The sequence below is a fragment of the Phoxinus phoxinus genome, assembly GCF_949152265.1.
Source record: "Phoxinus phoxinus genome assembly, chromosome: 7".
NCBI classification, from domain to species: Eukaryota; Metazoa; Chordata; class Actinopteri; order Cypriniformes; family Leuciscidae; genus Phoxinus; species Phoxinus phoxinus.
The window spans coordinates 4,213,441-4,237,489 of record NC_136882.1 but is presented as its reverse complement, the minus strand read 5'-3'; the positions used below and the strand labels follow the sequence as shown (position 1 = coordinate 4,237,489).

The 24,049-nt window shown below is 38.9% G+C and overlaps 1 protein-coding gene across 1 annotated transcript in view; it reads right to left on the bottom strand.

Moving 5' to 3' along the window:
- The window catches only part of ptgfrna (prostaglandin F2 receptor inhibitor a), a 101,485-nt gene that overhangs the window by 28,531 nt on the left and 48,905 nt on the right, over positions 1–24,049 (bottom strand). Inside the window, exons 4-5 of the mRNA XM_079617570.1 lie at positions 16,431–16,802; positions 11,539–11,958 (exon numbers count right to left, since the gene is read on the bottom strand). Of these exons, the coding sequence (XP_079473696.1) occupies positions 11,539–11,958; positions 16,431–16,802 (792 nt within the window). The remainder of the gene's footprint in view (positions 1–11,538; positions 11,959–16,430; positions 16,803–24,049) is intronic.

Below are 24,049 nucleotides of genomic sequence, written 5' to 3'. Positions count from 1 at the left end.
TGAAACGTTATTGAGAAATAGAATAACTATTTGTATTTAAGATCAAATAAGCAGAAGCAGTAGCACTGGGTTGCTAAATGTAAAAACAATTTTGTAGAAAGGGATCTGATTAAACAAACAGCTTGGTGTTGACCATGAAGGAGCTAGAAGATGATGTTTTGGTTTCAAAAGATAAGCTTTGGGACTTGACTGAAACTGCCAGTGTGGCAGACTCATATGAGTGGAAAATTTTTAATGTCTAAATTCCCTGATGTATGGGCAAAAGACAACTTTAAAATTATTTTGATATTGAAAACGTATGTAATTTCTAGCAAAGGTGCCTTTAAACTGGGCTAGAATTAAAAGATAAAGTAGATAAAGTAGAGAATGTTTAGTATGAGAAACAGTGTGCCAGTCTTGAAGGTCTCAGAGTCTCTCTCTCATTCAATGTCAGAAGGCTGTTATCTTAGCCTGTCATGACAATAAGCTATAGTAAAGCACAGTGTTTCAGTTGAAAATTATAGCATAATGAGATGTTAAAAGAAATCATGTTAAGGGAAATCATTGCCATTCAGAGGGCAATTAGTACTTAAATATTTTAAATTGTAAAACTGAATGACTTTAAAGAAGTCTTTAAAATAATAATGTAGACCTGAATGACAGAAGTGACATTTTTGTACTTTGTTATTTTAGGACCAGTAATGTATTTGTCTGATCTTAGCCTTCACCATGACACAGGACCTATGACCATGCTATAGATGTACACTGAACAGACGATGTGAATTTTGTTCACTGAGATTTTGTTGATTCGGACATGTGATTAAATACTGTTGTTGTTAACCTGTCTCCCTTAACAATATTAGGCAGTCCAGATGGAGGTGAGGTGACTCTTGAATGTGTCTTTCCTAAGCTCCAGAAAAAACAGCTGAGTTCTGTTGAAGAAACTGATTGTGTGATGCGAGCGGGTCACCAGTGGGTACGTGGCTACTCAAAGACGGGATGATTTTCCTGGCCAGGAGACATTCTAACGCAGGGGGTCCCGGACACTGCATCTCCGGATGGAGGTGTTATATGTGAGAAGGTATGAGAGTTGAGCGCTGATTACCAGAGGCCACCGGGGTCAGCAGAGCATTGTGGGGTCAGCAGAGCATTGTTTGACCGAGAAAATGTGAGTTCCTCTATACCACTCACCAGAGAAAACCCCCCCTCGCAATTTACTGTATGGCTTGTTTTCAACTGTGACAAGTCTGATGGAAATTATAGATAAAGAGCTGATGGGAAATGTGCTTTCAAGAGCCAGCTGGGACCATCTGATTGTCATTATTTGTTGGGGAGACAGTAACATAACTTATTAATTTATATCAGGAACATGTTGGTTGCCTTATGGGCAAGGAAAATTAAAGAAGTTGATTTTGAACTAATATGTCTATAGGATGGTTTTATCTCCTGAAGGTTAGACATGGTGATAGTTAAAGATTAAGACAGTTTTTGTAGAGTTTGGATAACAAAGGTGAATTGAGAATTTATACAAGTATTCAAACTAAAGATAACCTTATAAATACTCAGAGCATAATGTATTTTAGATTATTGTAATGGTTCTAATTTGAGTTAAACATTTGTATATTAACATTTATGAACTATTAAGGGTTCTATGATTAATTAAGTTTCAGTCTTAGGAGGCTGTTTGAAAAGATTATTTGTGTAAGAGAGACTGCTGAGTGGAGGAAGGGATTGGGACGCTGTTTGTCTTTCTGTTATCAGGCCTGGTAAGGCAAGCTTAAACAAAATAATGATAATAAACCAAAACAACCCAGTTGACTTTTCTAAAGAAAAAATGAATAATGAACAGATAGAACATTTGAAACGGTTTTAGAGGCCATGTAAAATTATATAAAAGCTACAGAAAGATGTGAAGTTTAAATCTTATTTAAACCTTAAATATTATACTTTTAGAGTTAATATAAAAATAAAAAAAAAGCGAACATTGTAAATGAGCAGTTAACATATGTGTGTCTAGCATAAGTGTGTGTGATGGGGACAGCACTTTATGTCTTGTGTTAGTTTAGGGCAGCTATTCCGCCTGAATAGTGAGTATATTGTGTCTTTAACCTCTGGAGAGTGTTTTTTCATTACAGATGTGTTAAGGCAAGTGACAAATTGTAAAGAAGGCAAATGCTGAGTGAATCTGAGTGAATCTGTTTTTTTTTGACTGACATTGACCAAGTCTGTACAGCACGACCTGACCTGATAAACTATTGATGACTTTAAAATGGTTGAAGAGGACTGAGTTGAGAGACCAAACAACAGGCCTGGAAAAAAGCAGGATACGCTGTGAGATGGGCTGTTGCCCTTCAAATACTTCGATAAGAAAATGAGATTGTGGCTTTAAGTTTCAGAGACAGAGAAAGATGTCTGGAGGAAATTTGTCTGAAGACACTATGTTAAATGTTATGTTAAATTGATGATCGAGTTGTGTCGACCATCAAAAGGGGGATGCTTTATGTTTTATTAGGAATAAATGTTGGGAGAACACTAGGGGTAATTGGGTAAAAGCCCTGAAAGAAGCCATTCTTCTGCCTAACAAAATTGTTTCAACAGGACGTTTCCAAGGGCATCGAAGGCCGTGGCAGAATAGTAGACAAAAGAAAATACGTACTTTACTATCTGATGATAACCTCGAAATTTGTTTTGCTTTACAGAGAGCATGCAGAATTGGGAGACAGGGCAAAATGTGTTGAATAATGGCTATGGATGAATTTTGCTAACTGTCCTGGCCTGATTGTTATTATTGTGGCAGAAAGGTGCTACACCTTAACCTAAAATTTTCCTTTTGCAGAATGTCAGGAGGATTGCATCAAGCTGAACTGATTCTGTTTTTCCAAATGTATGAATACTGACTTGTGAACGATATGTGTTTTTCAGGGGAAAAGGACTCTGACTCTAATAAGCAAGAAATGTCTAATGATAATTGAAAATGAAATGGAAAATAATGATTTTTGAAAATTCCACAGGCCTACACCAACACGCCTGGAGGAGGATGTGGACCAACTAATGAATTAAGAATGTGGTTTTGGGATGATTTTGAGGACTTTATTTGAGCTTAGTATTGATATTGGTATATGACAAATGATTTGATTGGTTACTGATTAATTAGAAAATATTTAAGGCAAATGTTTCCAGGAAGAGAAGATCCATTAATTAATTTAAATTATAGGGATTATTATTGAAGCTTATCAAGTAGAACCACTGCCTGATTGAATTAAAAGTAAAATAACAAAATATGGGGAAAATGTTGACTGTGTAGGAGTTATGATTGTATGTGTTATGCTGATAATTTTGTTATTCATGGGTGAATATGAGAAAACTGGAATGTCTGTTCAATTGAAAATGACAGTCTATCTGGATGATGATGATGATGATGAACAAAATTATGCAGATGATTCAAGTAGAGATTACAGTTAAATGTGTTGATGTTTTCTTTTTCTTTCTGAGAACGATTGATATGTAAAGAGAGTTAAAAGTAGCAGTCATCCGTGTTACGAGATGGCGTACAAGGACAGGGTTTGAAACTGAGGGATTTTTTTTATTTTTTTATTTTTTATTTTTTTATTTATTTATTATCTGTTTGTTTTCCTACTGTGCTATAATCTTTTTCCTTACTAGTGTGACTGCGGTAGTGAGCCCGGCATTAGTAAATTGTTTACTTGCTTGCTAAATAATTAATGGGGCTTTCCCCCACAAAAAACAGCCTTATGTTTCTTCATTCTAAACTTTTTCTTCACAGGTTCAAGGAGACTGATTTTTATGATGTGATGTAATGACTTGAACTTGCATTTATTATTGTTGTTATTATTATTATTATGTTTGATTAATAATGATAAAAAGTGAGGAGTTGTGGTGGCTATTTTATGATATTCATTGTCTTTAGTAAAATATAGATGATTCAAAGAATGTCACATGTGTGTCTCTCACTTGTTAGTGTGAGAAGATTCTGTTTATGTACCTGGGGAGGCAGAAGGGAGAGACACTCCAGAGAACAGACGAACGAGGACCTCTGACCTAGATGTCAGAAGGCCATTTGATGCAGGGGGGGCTTAGGAGTTGGCTCTAGTGACGAATCGAAACTAGTGTTATGGCTTCCTTGTCTATGGAAAATTACTGAATGGAAATCTACTGTGGGGGGAAGGCTCTGCGGAGAAGGCCTTGAAGATTAGGATAAAAAGCTGGTTCAGTCTGTCTGGGGGTGTGTCACTCTTCTGCACAGGGTAACAGCTGTGTATTAGACTGCTCCTTCTTGCAAGAATAAATACTTTAATTTTATAATTTGACTCTGAGTCTCCCTTACGCAGTGATGTTTGTTTGATGAATTTTTGCCACAACAAGCGTTATGAAGTGAATGACCTCTCCCAGTCAGTCCAGTCCGGCAGGAAAAGCCCTGATCAATCATTCACAGATAAACAGCCGTTAGAGATTATGATGATCACCTCCGCTGACAGTGAACTATGATCAGACATACAGTTAGTGTTCCTCCACAGCGGACTGGACAACACAGAAAGTGGATGTGGAGTTACACTATCAGACAAAAGCTGGGAATAATTACGATTCGTTTCGAATGTTTTTGAAAGAAGTCTCTTATGCTCACCAAGGCTGCATTTATTAGATAAAAAAAAACATACAGTAAAACAGAGAAATATTATTACGATGTAAATCATCAGTTTTCTATGTGAATATATAGTAACCTGTAATGTATTCCTGCGATCAAAGCTGTAGTCGACTGAGATTAAGCAGCAGAGACTGTGTTTGACTGACACACACACACACACACACACACACACTCTGGAGACCACTGAGAGGGTCAAGAACCGAGATAACATCAGGGCCAACGGCACACACACCAGTGTTACACTGCCTGCTCTCCACATCAGTGATCTTGCACAGTTCAGAGGTGGTGTAGTACTTTACATCCATAGCGACTTACATTACATTTCAAGCTACTCATTATATTCTTGCATATATCCGTTCTTGCTTTCCCTGGGAATCGAACCCATGAGCTTGGCGTCGCCAGCGCTCGACTGTTTGAGCTACAGGGAGAACACGAGTTAAGAAAGTAAAGGTAAGGGTGAGTATCTGTGGGAGAAGGTTTGCTCGTCTGGAAGTGTTGGGAGTTTCTGGTCCTGTGAGATCAAAACTGAACGCGAGTGATTCCTTAAGCCAGCAACTATCATCTCAAGATTTCTCTCAGTTCTCCATGCATGTTGTGTTGTCAGTGAAGAAGTGTATCGGCCAATCTAAGATGCGGTGATCGACACACCAGAGGAATGTGCTCGTGATAACCAGTGCGAATAAATCAGAGAAGAGTGACGGATAAACAACAAAACCATCACATTATCATTATATATATATCGTATGACCTCAGACGTACGAGTATGGACTGCTCCAATGATACTTTAAAAGGGGTGGTTGATTATGATTTGACTTTTCTAACTGTAGTTAGTGTGTAATGTTGCTGTTTGATCATAAACAACATCTGCAAAGTTACAACGCTCAAAGTAAAGGGAGATATTTGCTTTTAAAGAAATAATTTAAGGACTACAACAAACGGCTGGTAGGAACTACACGAGCTTCCTCCCGGGTTAGTGACATCACCAACCCTAGAATTTACATAAACCCCGCCCCCTGAACACGATTTATAGATTATCATGACAGAATATGCTAATCAGTGACTAGAAGATAACTACACATAATCTACATAAATTCATCAACTAACCATTCACAAATGTCCTGTTCTTCTACATGTTGTCACTTCTTCTTGAGTCTCTCCATCATTGACTGACTCCGGTTTGAACATAAAAGGCTAAAAGTTTTTGACAATTTCAGTGTGTGTGTGTGTGTGTGATGTAAAAGGACAAGCGCTCTTGTAGCTCCGCCCCCTGTGCCGGGAGCAGCAGCTCATTTGCATTTAAAGGGACACACACAAAACAGTGTGTTTTTGCTCACCCTCAAAAAGTGACAATTTTAACATGATATATAAAAATATCTGTGGGGTATTTAGAGCTAAAACTTCACACACACTCTGGAGACATCAGAGACTTATTTTACATCTTGAAAAGTGCATTATACCACCCCTTTAATGGTAGTTTTTGCTGCAATGTACTGGGCATCCTTAGACAATCTGACTTTGAATATGTCCAGTCCTTGCCAATATCTGTAGGCCTCTTATATCTTCTCGACAAGCTGAGATAAAACGAGCAGATTTACTGAAGCAAGAGCCTTGTGAAAGCTTGGAGAGGCAGGAGGGCTTTAATAAAAGGTCACAGCTACAGTCTAGAAATCCCTTAGACTTCAGTATCATTGTTCATAATGCTTCATAATAACAGGGACTCAGAAAGCGCCATTGTCTCCTGTCTGATGTCTACAGGCAATCATTTCTCTTACAAATCCCAGCAGAACTGAAAAGAGTTAAAGCAGCAGTTTGTGTCACCCAGACAACTATTATAATCTCAGTCGGCGCGTCTACCGTACGCTCACTGGCTGTCCAACGCTCACTGCACACACACTACACACACACTACACACAGCAGAGCGCAGAGATCCGAGTTATGTCTTTAATTACAAACAACAAACTAAATGGTTTAATAGGCCTCATGTTGATATTGAGTGAGGTTGTGTTGTGTCTCTTCTAGCATACTCGATTTTAAAGGAACTATGTACCGGTAATGTTTAAAAAGGAAATAGTCATAATTTGCATTAATTTACGAGCAGCAGTGTGTGTGTGTGTGTGTGTGTGTGTGTGTGTGTAGCAGACAGCTCAAGTTTGCTTTTATAAAGCTAGAAACACATTAAATCTCATATTATTATCATACAATCATCTATTACTGAGGGGGAATACCCATAATGCCTTGCACTTGCATGCTTTCGTTTTGTGTGTTTGGTATAAACATGGGCAATTATGAGGATGTGTAGATTTACAGGATCTATTTAGTATTTTGATGGTGTTTTATCTTTTTTTTTTTTTATGTCAGTATGATTACTGTTACTTTTTGGTTAAGTTTGTTCAATTACCTGAATGTACTCGACTACCAACTGCTAAAATGTTTTGAGTTTCTTCAAAGACATACAGTTTTTCTGTAAAGTTAATTTAACCCCGTATTTAACTTAATGTCTTAAAGTCCCCATGTGGTGAAAATCCAGCTTTTAATGTTGTTTATGTGTCTATGTGGTGTTTTTAATCTGCTTTAAGACAAACCATGTGTAAGTTCATAAGTCGACAGCATTGCTGAGTATTTTCTGCTTAAAACTGCAGTGAACCAAAGACAGTCTCAAAAACACGGTTTGAAATCGCTGGTGTTTCTGACGTCACACACTACCTTGTAACCAATCAGATCAACGTGTGCTCGTCCACCAGTGGATCTCTGAGTGAGTGAGTGGAGGCGGGGTTCATTTGCATATTCATAGAGCCGGGAATACTAAATGAGGAAAGGGTGTCGAGTTACATTCAAGATATTTTAAGACAAAGACATTTTTTTCCCAAGAAAAAAAAAAGTTTAAATATGAAACAACTGTAAACAAATTGTAAATTGAACAAACTTGCTTTCCCAGGGAAAGCAAGAACTGACAAAATGTAAAATGTGTACCTTGAATGCAATGTAAGTCGCTTTGGATAAAAGCGTCTGCCAAATGCATAAATGTAAATGTAAATGTAAATGTAAATGTAAATGTAAATGAAATAAAATAGAAATTTCAACCAGAATGAAAAACTAAAACTAAACAAAAGAACAGTTACTGAAAAACTAACTGAAACTAAATAATAATTAGCAAAAATAAATCATCGTTTTCGTAATTAATAAGCTCTCATCCTGTACCAGAAAACACTTTTCCATTCCACTGCACTACTTTATTCGATGTATGACCGCTGCGCTCGAGGCTCGCGTATTTTGCAGCAAACGCGGCACTCGAGTCAAAATAAGAGCAACTTTTAAAAGACGCGTGTCGAGACCTTGCGCTTTTCCCCCATTCCTCTGCCCGACTCTTTCAAAGCAAAACCGCTTTCTGTGTGAACCAGCCCTAAGAAGCAGAAATAAGTATTTCCATCATATCTAGACCTCATGTAAATACAGCTGTACCTTAATTCCAGGTAAGATAACCATCTCGTGTGAAACTTAACAAGAGACACCACACAGATTAGACAAGAAACCACACTGAGCAGAACACGGGAAAACAAATAGCATGTGTATAGCCCAGGAATAGAGATCTGTCAGAGTAGAAGTAGCCTATACTAAATGCCTGCTCTGAATAGAACATTTTAATATTTTGAGTATAACTATGAGTATATGATTTTAAAGATGCAATCTAAAAAGCAGAAATGGATCAATATATTAAAAGAATAATGTTTGAAAGGATTAAATCATAGAAATAACCTTAAAGAATAATCATACGCATATCTTTTTCTTACACCAGGGTTAACAAGATTTCATTTTTAATATGATTGAATATGAATGAATAATTTGTACTTTTTAGTTGCATTTGTTTGGTTCTTTGTTCATCCTCAAACAATTATTTTATTTTCACAAGAGTTAACTGCAAACATTAAACTTTGCTGAAAGGAAATGTCTTTAACTGGAAGTGTTCTGTTAACTCTAAGCTAAACTATAATTACTAAAACTGAAACGTTCACAAAATAAAAAACTAAACTAAAACTAACAAAACTATTAAATGAAACAAACTAAAAATAAACTGAAATTTATAGGTAATTTGAAATTTATATTAAAATAAAAACGAATTAAAAGCTACACTGTGTAGGATTTTCTCCCATCTAGCGGTGAAATTGTACATGATTACCAACTGAATATTACTTTCTAGCTCCTCCCACTCCGAGGGTGTTTTAACTCCTACGGCGGCCGTATTATTTCAAATCTGCCGGCAGTCGTGAGTAATCTCCGCTCGCATTCGTCACGGTGCCGCTGAGTGTGAAAAGCTTGAATTTCCAGGTTTGTCCCTCTTTGGCTAATGTATTTTCAAGATGGAGGCGCACACGGCGTCCGCCATTCGAGCAGCTCACCCGTATGTATTATAAATGGCAGATTCTACGCTTACGAGAATACTTGATTAGTTGGTAGAAGTAATTATACATTAATGAGCACTAGGGGTGTAACGGTAAATGTATTCGTACCGGACCGTTTCGGTACAGGACTTTCGGTACGGTTCACATGTCCACCGAATGCAATCTTTCACGTAAATTAGACTAGTTTTGTGTGCGGAACATGCGTCAATTCCGAGTTTCCACACGAACATATTAAGTGTCGGAAGTCTCCGCGTTGCACTGATTAAATCTGATTAATCGTTTTTGTGATTCAAATACATGTAAAATATTACCATAACATCTGTCTTCCTGTGTGCGGAAATTTGTTTATGTTGCTGTGACAACGAAACGCGTGCATGCGCGCCTGTGTTAAGAGCGCTTGTTGCTCCATGCGCGCTGATGTGCTCATCTGTTGACATTTCCAAATGCCTTTCAGTTGCTTAATAAAAGCGGCCTTTCCACACAAACAAACGTACATGTGTCATTAGTATGAGAAAAAAAAAAGGGATTTTAACTCTCGGGTCGGGCTCGGACATAAATATCTTTATGCCTGTCGGGCTTGGGTCGGGTTCGGTTACTGCTGTCTAAAATCTACTGCCTAAAATTCGGCCCGATCACCACATACACGGCACGCTCGCTTTAACCCAGCCTCTCACTAGCGTCATGGCCAATATTGGTTTAAGATTATTTTATTTAGTGGAGAACTTTGCACCAGTATTTTATTTCTTATTCTTTTTTTATTTTATATATTTTTTATTAATTATATTTTATTAAAAAGTGTGTTTAAAAAAGTGTAAACAAATTGTTAAAAAAAGTTTATAGTAAACAACCAGCAGTTTAATGTTTTGCATTTCTTTCCCTTACTGTACCGAAAATGAACCGAACCGTGACTTTAAAACCGAGGTACGTAGGGCTGGGCACCGAGTCTCGATACTTTTTAGGTACCGACCCAATTGCCTCGATACTATCGAGTATCGAAAAATGACATGTTGTTCGGTTCCAGATTTCGATACCTAAGGAGTTAACTCGTCAACGTCAGTGCTCAAACAAATACATATGAAATGCACAACGACACACATAAAGTCGCTCACGCACATACACACAAACTCTATTCACACGAAACACGCGGAACTCTCCGCGCGCACACTCATATGAGACGCGCGCGCGCACGCACAAACTCTCGACACGCATACTTATGAGCCGCGAGCACACACACACACACACAAACTCTCCGCGCACATATTCATATGAGACGCGAGCACACACACATAATACCTTAAAGATGTGGAAAAGTCGATCAAAAGTGTGGGTACATTTCTCCAGGCTCGATGCCAACCGCGCGCGATGCAGTATTTGCGGTAAAATAATTGCTGCAAAGACCTGAAGACCTTGACAGCGCACGGAGTAAACATAAGAGCAGAAAGTTGCTCCGTCTTCGACTGGTAAATGAAGAGATATCTTGTTGATCATTCGGACAGTGTTTATATTGCAATAAATAATAACCTATAGCTACTGAATGTACACTGCCGTTCAAAAATGTGTTGGTTAATGGTTAGTCAGAATTTTTTTTCAGTAAGGATGCATTAAAGTTATCAAAGGTGACATTAAAACATGTGTAATGTTACAAAATATTTCGTTTTTAAATAAATGCTTTTCTTTAGATTTTTTTATTCATAAAAGAATCATGAAAAAAATTATCATAGTTTCCAAAATATTAAGCAGCAAACTGTTTTCATATTCTGAAGGGTCATGTGACACTGAAGTAATGATTTTGAACATTCATCTTTGACATCACAGGAATAAATTACATTTTGAAATATATTAGATTGAAATATATTAATTAGATTATTAGATTTATACGATTTTAAATTGTAATACTATTTCACAATATTACTAAAGTTTTACTGTATTTTTTTATTTAAAAATTCAGCTTTGGTGAGCATGAGCGCTTTATAAAACATTTTTTATTCCTTTGTGCACTGGCTAAGGAGCATGAGTCAAACTGAAAAAATAAAACTAAATACATAAAAAATAAAAGTTTTTCTGAGGTAATATGTTATGTAATCTTGTTAAAATGGATTTCATAAAATTGGTATCGAAAAAAGTATCGTTAGGAACCGGTATCGAAACTGAGGTATCGAAATTGGCACCGGATCGAAAGATTTTGAACGATGCCCAGCCCTAGAGGTACGTACCGAACCGTGATTTTTGCGTACCGTTACACCCCTAATGAGCACATATCATTTTGAAAGAACAAAGTGGTTTTTGCTAAGAATCAACTTAAAAAATTACACGGTATAGCTTTAAAAATGCAAAACTATAATAACCTTGCACTGCACATTACTTTATGAAACGGCATAATATCAGCTTCACTTTACCGCACACCCTCACAATCATGTCCCAGGAAAAGGACTCGCTATCCCAATGTTTGTACGTGGCCACACACACTCCAGCCTGAGACGAGCATGAGACGGGACTCACCTGTGGGCGTCACCGTGACCTTCCCCATCTCCTCAGACTTCTCCAGGATCTTCCTCCATCTTCTCCCCTCTTCTCCCTGCCTCACCCACTCCTGCGCCACACACACATACTCCGCTTGGTCTGCCGGCTTCGCTCTCTTCAGGACCAGTCCGTAAAAGCCCCCTCCTCGAAGGTCCAAGAGAAGCCCCCCGTCTGCGTAGCGCTGAGTGTAGTTGCTCCCGACTTTGATCTTATCGTCCGGCCCGAATGTCAAGATGTCCTCCACGGGGCCGGGGCCGGCTCTCCTGAGGGACCAGGACACGGAGAGGAAGGTGTGCTCTGTGAAGCTCCGTATCGTGTTGCACTGAAGCTCCACGGACTCTCCCTCGGACACCGCGGACTTGGGAATGGCTGGAGAAACCTTCAGACTGTCCCCGATCACTGCACACAACAGAGGACACTTTAAAATGAGCACTGTGTAATATTTAGGAGGATCTATTGACAGAAATGCAATATCATATACATAAATGTTTTCAGTGGTGTATAACAAACCCTTACATAATGAAGGGTCCGCTTACATCGACATGTTTCTACAGTGGCCCTACAGGGACAAACGCGTTTCGTATGTTGTTCTTCGTGTAAAGAAGCTAAAGCTAAAGTCAGCGAATAAAACACTGACACAATGATGAACACGTAACAATAATAGTCGCAGTAACATATCGTTTCACTGAATTATTAAGTAAACCTAATTTATTTATCTTTGTAAAGAAACCTCATTGCTTAACTGGCTACTCTCTGCGGTCTCAGACGACGACATCACTTCCTGTCGGCCACCGTAACTTCTGTTGAGTGCGATTCACAACCTTACCACTAGATGCCGCTAGAAATCACACAGTGCAGCTTTAAAGCTGGCGGGGGAGGAGAAGTGTGTGATTTACACGTCAACAGACTTGCACAAATATTGTTTAATACACCACCTGTCTCCATTGTTAGGACAAACAGATATTCACACACCAATCTCAAAATGTTGGCTTAGAACATGATATTTTTGACCCTGTTTATTGAAAAACTATTTAGTTTGTTGCCAGTGGAGCTGCAGACATAATCAGACAGATTCAGCACTAATACAACATTAATGGAATATGATGAAGGCAAACATACATCAGTTTCACTTTACTATATATAGAGGTATTTCGAGTAATAATATGTCATAGTTTTACTGTTTTTACTCCATATTTGTTCAAATAAATGCAGCCTTGATGAGCAGAACTTTTCTGATCTCAACTTCTTTTCAGGCCAAAACAATTATCTTCAAGAAAATGATCAGAAGTATAGTTAGTTCATTTTATATGTGAATGGAGAACTGCATCTTTTCAGATGAACGCATAAATCACACTTAGTTTCCAGGTCTCTCGTCGCTCTCTATGCTGAACTTCCTCCTCAATAACCTCAGAAACCAGAAGACTTTCATGCTGAAGCTCCTAAACTCATCATCACGTGGACACTTACAGAGAAAAGAAGATTTCGGTTAAAGGATAATTCCGGTATTTAACACCTTGAGTCTATATTGTAGTTTGTTTTGGATGAACAAGAGTGGTGGACAACATTTTTTTGACAATGGTTCCTCTCTCGAGTTTTTGACTATTCTTGTTCTTGAATTGGCCATGGACCCATTTAACATTGGAGTCAATGGGCATGTCCGAAAATGTCATTAAAACAGCCAATAATGTTCGTTTACAAAACTGTGCAACTCACTGAGTGATTAGTGATGTTCGTTGATGTTCCAGAAACAAAAAGTGTTGCGAAATACAGTTTCTGTCGTGTTTTATTCCTCATTTTGTAAAATCCCATTGAATTCTGTTGAAGGACTGAGTGCTCGTTAATATAAATGCGCTACCGGAGACGGAAAGGGGGCTGTTTACATTTGGTCGATGTAGTCTTTTTGCTCGCTTCCGTTTCTCATAAGGCTAGCGAGCAGAGCAACTGTGCTCCGGGAGAGTAAGCCAAATAAACAAACAAAACCTTGAAAATATTGAAAGACGTGACCACTGACCAGTGCAATATGAAGTTGAACTCGACTGTGACCGTGAGTGTCCCGCGAGACATAAACATCGGTTATCGCCATCAAGTGGTCGGGAGTGTGCTAACGCTTCAGATTCAAATATTGAGCGGAAGTTACACGGTTGTGAAGTGTCTGAAAAAATAGTTCCACTATAGCAAAATAAACGGATTGGAATCATATATTGCGACGATATATTGTTTATAATCATCAACGAACACCACTAATCACTCGGTGAGTTGCACAGTTTTGTAAACGAACATTATTGGCTGTTTTAATGACATTTTCGGACATGCCCATTGACTCCAATGTTAAATGGGTCCATGGCCAATTCTATTATAGTCAAAAACTCGAGAGAGGAACCATTGTCAAAAAAATTGTCCACCACTCTTGTTCATCCAAAACAAACTACAATATAGACTCAAGGTGTTAAATACCGGAATTATCCTTTAGCGTCACTGGTTTCCTCACACTTTCGGCTCAAGTTTATATTGTTCTGCTAAACTGTGGTCGTAGCACAGGCTAAAAGAGCTAGCGTTTGACCCTTGACCTCTCTCACGCTCTGTGTCTGTCAGTGTCATAGTCTGTTAGTTCAAGTTTTAGGGAAATTCCTGATGGTGACGGCTTCCTTAACACTCTTCCCTATCTCGAAATCTACAAATGAAATGTTCACTTAGACATGAATGTGATTTACTGACCCAGAAATCCTGCAGGTATCAGTCAGGCGTAGCGTAAGCTTTAATCAGTAATCATCACACAAGGCCATCCAGTGGAAGTTAATATCGACTACTGTTATCCCACTATTACAGTGTCAAACTGTTGAAAAGAGATTATTGAAGATCCCTCAACTTACATATGTTGTGTTACACAGAGAAAATAACAGCATAACGTAGGGCTGTAAACGATTAATCGTGATTAATCGAATCCAAAATAAAAGTTTGTGTTTACATAATATATGTGTGTATTGTGTATAATTATTTTGTATATAAATACACACATGCATGTATACATTTAAGAAAAATGTGTTATTTATATATAAAATAGTTCTATTTTTTTTATATATATAAAATAAATAATATAAACATATATATGCCTTATATAAATGCAAATATTTCTCAAATATATACATGCATGTGTGTATTTATATACACAAAATAATTATACACAATACACACATATATTATGTAAACACAAACTTTTATTTTGGATTCGATTAATCGCGATTAATCGTTTACAGCTCGTTCAGAGACTTCAAGTTACAGCAAAGTGAGTAAAAGCAGCTTTAATTATTCTTTTATTTTTGGGTTAATATTTCTTTAAGAATAAAACAGACTCAGTTAGAATAGATATGTTTTATAAAGCAGAGCTGTTATTTGTCTGTTGGTGCGGATGAGTTAAGTGTGTCCATCTCCAGAAATGGAAACAGTGATAGAATCTCAATAAAAGCTCCAGATCTCCACAGACTTTCACTCGATTCTGCAGAACAAAGAATAAGTCTTTGTATTGTTGCGCCACTTCCAGCCTCGCAGCGAATCACATTCCTTCACACCTCTAGTTCAAACATGTAAAGCCGACTGTATCTGACACAACACAGGCCTGATCAACACGTCATCTTCAGCTCTCTGTCAGTACTGCAATATTTAACATTGACAAACTTCAGTTCATGAGATCAAATGAATCTGGTTAAAGTTATTTAACACAAATTTACAGAATAGGCAAATATCAGTAATTTCACATTTTGAGATTAACCCTACGAAGACTACTGTATTATTTGATACTCACATTTCTGAGGCCTGTAAATGATCAAATGTTTGCTGATAAGCCTGTCGTCCTGCAGTTCACACTGTTTTATCCAGTAAAGTCTCAGTTTAACTGTAAACGTCCTCCAGTTCGAGCGTCACGTGTTTCTGTGTCAAATCTGCTCTGATTCATCAAGGACACGCAAGAATAACTTAATATTTCGAGATGAACACTTACTGAAGCAGCTTTACTGGATTATCCATCATCATTTATTAGATCAAATATGATCACCAGGCTTTTGAGGAAGGTTTATTTGTTCATCTCTCAATCATTATTGTATGACACTGTATGTTTTAAAAAGCTTTGATCATAAAACTAAGCATTTAAATATCCTCTTACTAACACATTATTGGCAGATATAGAGTGACGACTGATGTTTACATGACTGTATGTCAGTATCTGCTACACTGTTATAAAGATCCCATTGATTTACATGAAAAGCATATAGGGTTGCAAAGGGGCTTTTCAAAGAACATTTCTAAAACTTTGCAACTCTACCGCATCAGAAGTAGACAGTATATGAAAAGCTATAAGCGTGTGCCGTGTGTTTGATGTTCTCGCTAGCCGAGCAGAAATACATAATCATGTTTCTCTTAGTCTTGGATTTTCTCCTCAGCGTAAAGGTTAAGAGGCTCATCTATCACTGTTTTACATGTTCATAGAGTTAGTTTCTGGAGTAAATACATAGGTTATAATCTGTGTGTTTACACAGCTTTTGTAAAAATGGCGGTTGCTGGTGTTTCGCGTGCGTTCGGCCAATCAGCGAACACTAACGTCACTGTAGTTCCTATAGCGCTGGTTTAGACCGACTCTGACGTAGGAGTAAATTAGTTCCTCCAAAAGGAGTTTCTAGAACTAAAATCATTCCTAGTTCCTGCGGTGCGAACGCTCCAACATCTGGGAACTTCCGCCAATAGCTCTAGGAACTATGAAAAGGTTCCTCCAGTGTGAAAGCTTCTAAACAGGCCTACAGAATGCTGTGTAAACCAATGTAAGGATAAAAACTGTAAGTAATAAGTCAGCTCCTGAAGCCAGAGGGTCTGGTAAGACTCACCCTTGAGCTCCACATCGGCCTGGTAGTTCCCGCTGATGACGGAGTCTGTGCTCGGCGTGCTGCAGCGATACACACCGCTGTCTGTCGCTCGCACCTTCTTGAACCGCAGCTCCACTGAATCATCGCCCAGCTTCTTATATCCGATGTCCCCGCTGTTGACCCGGTCCTTCACTGTCTGGTCCGTGAAGCCATCTCCCAAGGTAGAGACGAGCGGGACCGATTTATCATTGGCCTGGATCATAGACCAGTCGAAATCCTGTTCCCGGTGCCCCTGGTAGTCGGACACATTGCAGCGGATGGAGACGGCCTGTCCCTCGACATGCACCAGAGGACCGACCGGCACCTTCACCACACGGCCCTCGCTGACCGCCACTGAGAGAAAAAGACAGCAGAGATCACATATACAGTATCAGTGTGCATCCACACATTATAGAATACAAGTATAGCCTAGTCATCAAAACTATGATATAAATGCAAGTGATCACAAAACTACATTTTGTCAGCAAACAAAGTCGCTCGCATCCTGGGATGCTTTTTAAACAATACTGTTTCCTTCAATGTCCTGTTCAGCTCATCTATTTAAAACAGTTTTTATTAGGTGAAAAACTATTTATATTTAGGCACAATGTATGTTTGTATCGAAAACTAATTTCAAGCATTTACCTGGCCACAATATATCGGTCACCATATCGGTATTGGCAGATAATGTTCATTTTTAATGTTGTCGTTATTGGGCTGATAAGAAAATGTGTCCGATATCGATATATTAAAGCCGATGAATAATGTGTTATTCCTCCAGCTGAGACTCTTCAGATGTGCACTGTTCAACATGATGGATTTGAATTGCTTGAAATATGATTGTAATCACTTTGAAAAAGGAAAATCCAGTTCAGTGCAACGTGTGTCTGTCATATCGGCTACAAAATAATCATAATGAGAACATTATAACTGTGTGTTTGTGACGTGGCTTTTAATGTTGAGACTTTTCTTTTTGTAATCAGGCTCTCAAAAACTAGCCTATATAAAATTAGGATTAATCGGCCAATATATCGGTTATCGACTTTTAAATATAAAGCATTATCGTAGCGGCCAAAATTTTCATATCGGTGCATCCCTAATGAAAACTATTCCAGTGTCAATGTGCCATCTATGTTAAAATAATAAAACACTTTATTTATTTTACTTAAGATATCTGAATGTCACTTTGACATTTGAAGTTTGCCATTTTTAAAAGGAATAAGATCAAAAGATAGATCACACAACCAGAATCATTTAGGCCTGGGTTTACAGACAGGACTTAGATGAAATCAGGATTAGACCTTTAAAATTAAGTAGCTTTTATAAATGTGCCTTAGAAAAAAATATTACTGGTGCATCTTGAGACAAAACAATGGCACTGACATATTTAAATATATTGCTTTCATCTAAACAAGCTCAAACGTGCATTTTAGTCTGGGACCAGACTGTGAAACCAAGGGTTAAAGTCATAAAAACCAAATTCAGTCAAGTTTGTCCAAACCCTGCCACTCAATAAACCAAGCAACCGTGAAGACAGAAAGTGTGGTGATGTCAGAGATCGATCCCGAGTGCAGGATGAGTCATCAATATTCTTGCTCTGTTCTCCCAGAAGAGAAAGACTGTTCATTTTAAAAGTGTTTATCTGTACACTTCAAAGAGACGCGTCTGTTCATGGAAATGTTTATCGCAAATTACCATATTAGGTTCAAAGCACTGGAATGAAAACATGCAGTCGCAACTAAAGGTGGATATTAACATTTTATTGGGTTTGGGAAATAAGTGCTGAGAGACGAATTACAGCAGCCGAAGACATTACACTGGAGGAAAACCCACAGATAAACCAGAACACCGGGACAGAAACCAAAACTGAGAGAAGACGACATGTACCAACTCGTTTCCTCATGAGGGATCGGTTGTTCTCGAAAGGTGGAGGACAAACACTGTAGACACTGGAGAAATATATGGTACAATAAAACCTGCTGTCAAGCAACAGAGGTCAAAAGCTACTACAGTATTTAAAACAGGACACGGTGAAAGTGGACCAGAGCTGATTATATGAATGATAATGATGAATGTGAGCCAGGAGACGAGGCGGATCAGACAACACACACAAATGATCGGCACAGTTCAGCAAAACTCAGTACTTTAGCACACATTCATGTCAAGTTTTCAAGCAGATGCTAATATTCCCTCATCCTCAAATATTCAAGAATGAAGAGACCACATGTAGTCAATGTAAACTCAAATATTATTCTAAATATCAGGGGTCAATGTTCATGGAGGTTACAGCCATTTGTAAAAGAATAAATAAATGCATTTTGTGAATTATTGTCTGTCGAGAGCATGAAATTGACATTTAAGATACACTTTGAAGAGATATTGATCAATTTTCCTATTGTGCCTGTCTTGTTGAACTCATACAGTAGTAGCCTAATACTCAATACATTTTAATGTTTGATTTTAAGGCCATTTCTGAATGGTAAACTACTTTGCCACTTGACTCCAAGAGTCCTAAAGCAAAACCAGTGATATTCTAAGCATGATGCTTGAGAAACAGGTTTACTTTTCTGCTTTCAGTAAACACATTATACACCCAAACTAACCCCTGATCACTTCACTTATCCACTATTAGACAACTGAGACCTGGACTCGCACATTACATCACACAATACCTCAGCTTTGGGGATTTACAGTGCAATAAAGAGTAAAGGAAACACAAACTCAAGCTCATTAACGTACTAATGTTATATTGTTGGGTTATGTTACTATAGGCGATGTACGGTGAAAACGACCTTGTATTTTGAGCGAATTAGTTTGGATAACTACAAAAAAAAGTTACCCATGCATGTCTAACTTTTTTGTTGTCTTCTAAACTAAATTACACTTAAACACGCGTTTTATACAGGCGTTTCTTAATCAAGAACTAGTCAACTTACCAAGAGCAAACAACAAAATCACAGGACGAAGGAGTCGTCCCGTTCCTTTATCCATTTTGTGAAGGCGCGTGATTTTCCCACGGGATCGCCTTTGTCACTCAAACCGGGAAGAGAGTGAGAAATCCTGAACGAGTCTCTCCCACGAGCGCGGATTAAAGTTCAGTCCTTCAGTCCCTCAGTCCTGTGAGTGTGAACTGGTGGATCTGCGCGAGCTGCATGATAAAACCAGCACTGAGGACTGGATTGGCACAGTCGTGTCCGGAAGTGAGTGTGTGTGTGAGTCAGTGTGTGTGTGTATATGTTGGATGAGGGAGGGACTCGCCGCAGGTGAAGTTCCGCCGCACCCGAGCGAGCGCGCGCGCGCGTGTGTGTGTGTATGTGTGTGTGTGTGTGTGAGAGAGAGAGAGAGTGTGTGTGTGCGCGCGTCGTGACGGTGCAGGCAAAATACAGGCACTAATTATCTCCCAGAATAACTCAAAAGTCCAGAGAGACCCCGAAACACCCACTGATATCCTCCATGTTCCCAGAACGCTGCAGAATGAATCATTTATGGCGAGAAATCGTCCTCATTATTAGCCTGTCCTTTCATCTCCGAGAGAGAGAGAGAGAGAGAGAGAGAGAGAGAGAGAGAGAGGGGGGGGGGGGGGGGGAGAGGGGGGGGGGGGGGGAGAGAGAGAGTGAGAGAACTGAATGAATCTTCATACATCAGTAGTGAAGGCTAAGACCACACTGATTTATTTACATTTTAAACTAATTAAGTGTTTATGTTCTGACATTTTTAAAATGTCAATTGTTGTAAAATGAATATAAAATATATGTTATATTCTGCACTATTTCTTGGTCACACTGTTGCATTGATCATGTGAACTCTTGCAGGGACATCAGATTTTCTTGTTTCCACTGAAAAAATAACTTAGAAAAATATTTTCTTACTTTTTTTCAGTGTGTTTGGATCATTCTCAAATCTGCTGCGTAACATGATCATTGCTTTACACAAATCTGTGGCGCGCAGGTTCTCTACATAGGCCTATGCATTTTTATGTTTGCTGTTGTACAACTCAGCATTGGGACTGGTGTAGTTAAAGGAATCTGCTAAATAATGAAATGTAAATGATAATATAGTTTGTAACAAAAAAAATCCATTATAAAAGATGAATAGAAGCATTTTCATGAGTGGTCTCAGGATTTTGGACCCCATTGTAAATGCAAATATTTGTGACTGTGTACAAACACACTCTTATGGCAGTTCTCAACTAGTTTATGTTTTGTTGAATTGGTGGCTAATTCTTATGAATTCATACAATCTCATTTGTATGTTTTTGTACAAATTCACATCATGACAGTTAAAGTGTGTTTTCCTGTCAGATCAGTTTGTAAACTCACCTACATTTGAAATGCTTGTGTATATACAGCCAGACACACTTTACTACATGATTCAAGCGTGTTTGCTTGTGTGAATGTGTAGAGAAAGATCTGGGCAGAGGTCAGGTGGTGACTGGGGGTTCAGGGTCAAAGGTCAGTGTACCTTTTGGTAAAGCCACTGTGATTAACACTTGTGTTCTGTTCAAGTCATTGTGTCTATTTTTACTTGTTGATGCAGAGCATATGGTTGCAGTCAGACTGCAGTGACCCACTGCGACACACACACACACACACACACACACACACACACACACACACACACACACTCACGCGTGCGCGCACACACACACACACACTCACACTCACGCGCGCGCGCACGTACACACACACACCCACACACACACACACACACACACGCACACACACACACACACACACTCACGCGCCATGATCATAATTCGTTAAGGCACAATCAAACTCTTTTCACAGTTCCTTCAGTCCTCATTGTGAACGGCTCCTCCCTCAGAAGAAACACGACACACACACACACACACACCCTTCAGACAAAAGAGAGCGAGCCGAGTCTGAGCACCAGCACAACCCCGATCACCATAAACAAGCACACGTCAGCGACAGCTGTCAATCAAACACACAATGCTCTCACCAATACTGAATGTGATCTATCTTACGCATTTGGAGAATTGACTCATTTCAAACATACTGACGAACTTCTCCCTGCATTCAATTGTGCCGTTATTAATGTCCTGTCATAACAGAATCCAACAGTTATTCTTCTGCCTCATCTTGTAGGAATCTGATCATGTGTTCCTCACATCTGCTGTTGTGTCTGCTGTGGTTTCACAAACGCAAGCGTCATACAGATGTAGATGAGGTTTGCTAAATAAAGTAGAACACCTTTGTGTTGAGGAAGGAACAGAGAAAGTAGAGAAACTGTCCATGTCTGTCAAATGCAGTCATAAGTCCAGCATAGCTTGACCCAAAGCTCCCTCTAGTGGAGATGATCTGGACGTTCAGAGCTTGGAGGATGTGGGATTTTCTGTCCAGTGTTGAGGGAGTTTGTCATAATTTGTGACCTGCTCATAATTTAAATAGTTGTAAGGTTGGAAATAATCCAAGATTATTTCAATGCAACAAAGACACTGCTTTTCATTAAGACATTTCCAGCATAGCAGTGATTGGGACAATGGAGGAAATTGTGATGGTCTGATTGGTCAGTTTGAATGTCTCACACCTGGGTGCTGGGGACACGGTGGGGGGAGAAATGACAAAACTGGACAGCAAAGGTTCTTCACTCTCTTGTCTTTGGATGCCAAGCTGGGGAGAGGGTCTCTCTCCCTCTCCCTCTCGCTCTCTCTCTTTCTCTCTCTCCCTCTCTCTCTCTCTCTCTCTCTCCCTCTCCTCTCTCTCTCTCTCTCTCTCTCTCTCTCTCTCTCTCTCTCTCTCTCTCTCTCTCTCATGGAGTGGGTGTGCGTGAGTGGATGCGTGTGAGAGCGTTTTCTAATTGTGGTATATTTTGTTTTTTCCCTTTCTTTCTTTTTCTTTCTATATACTTTTTTGTCTTTTTCTTTCCTTTTCCTTTTCCTTTTCTTTTTCTTTTCTTTTCTTTTTCTTTATTTTTTGGGTAAGTTTAAGATAGTTTAGGGATTGGTTCCCGTGTGGGCTTTTCGGCGTCCGCATGGCGGGGGGAACGAGCGCGGTTTCCCTCCGGAATGGGTTTAGGTGTGTACCACAGCCGACCGCTTCGATTGAGGACGTGTTGATCGTAGTTGGTGATCAGGTTGGTCACGAAAATATAAATTCAGCCTCGCGCATGAATAAAGCTGTTGTTGTTTTTTTGAAGACAGAACAACTTGTTAATCAAATAATTGAAAATGGCCTTTGGGTGAAGGGGATGTTTGTGCCGGCAACTCCGTTGTATGCACCGGCTACAAAAGTTATAGTTTCAAACGTACCTCCGTTTATTAAAAATGAAGCGATCGTCAAAGAGTTGTCTCGTTTTGGGAAACTAGTTAGTCCAGTTAAGATGGTACCTTTAGGATGTAAAAACCCAGCTTTAAAACATGTATTATCATTCAGACATCAAGTTCATATGCTTTTAAATTCTCAGGAAAAAACTCTAGATGTGTCGTTTAGAGTAAATGATGGAGATAGTTCCTATGTGTTATATGCAAGCACTGAAAGCTTACAATGCTTTGAGTGTGGTGATATCGGCGACAAAAGATTCTCGTGTCCGCATAAAAAGAGACCAGAGGAGACTCGGGTTGAGAATGAAGCTACAATGGAGAGTCAGGTTGATCCGGTTCAAGCTACAATGGAGAGTCAGGTTGATCCGGTTCAAGCTACAATGGAGAGTCAGGTTGATCCGAGTCAAGCTACAATGGAGAGTCGGGGTGACCAAAATCAGGAACTAGAGAAAGTTTCAGAGGACCATGTGGATACAGGTGAAGGAAATGAGGTGAGTGCAAATTCTAGTAGATTTGCTGGTGTTTTGCAAGAAGAGCAGCCTTGTTGTAGCAGCGATATAGCCTTTAAGGTGGTGACTGTTGAAGATGTGGTTTCTGGAGAGATATCAATGAGTCAGGATGACGGATTAAATTATGAGGATTGTTGTTCTGATATATCTGATTGTCCGAAAGTAGGAGATGATTTGTATACAGTGGAACAGATTAATGAGTTTCTGGATGAAACAAAAGGAAAAAAGGTAGATGTTGCTGAGTATTTCCCGGATGCTGATAAGTTCGTTGCTTCAGTTGTGTCGGCGCGGAAAATGTATAATTTTTCTGTGTTATCGCAACAGAAACGTTTTCGTTTGAAAAAACATATAGCTACGGTAAGGCAAAGGAAAAGAGTGGGAAAGGAAATAGAGGGAAGTTTTAAATAAACGTAATGGCTGTTTCTCTGTCTCCCTTGTTTACTTTTCTTTTCTGTTTTTCCCTTCTTTTCTGTCTCATGGAGCCTTTGCGAGTAGCGTCTTTAAACGTAAATGGCCTTAGAGATAGAAGAAAACAAGCTTTGCTTTTAGAATGCCTAAAACTTAAAAATATTGGAGTGACTTTCCTTCAAGAGACCCATAGCGATAAAAATAATGAAGTAGAATGGGGCCTATGGTGGGAAGGAAAATATATTCTTAGTCATGGCTCTAATGTAAGTTCGGGTGTAGCTATATGTTTTAGTCCAAGCTGTAAATGTAACATTTTATCTGAACACGAGATAGAGCCAGGTCGTTTACTGGCTGTAAAAGCTAAAGTAAATACTCACAATGTAATCTTTGTGAATATTTAT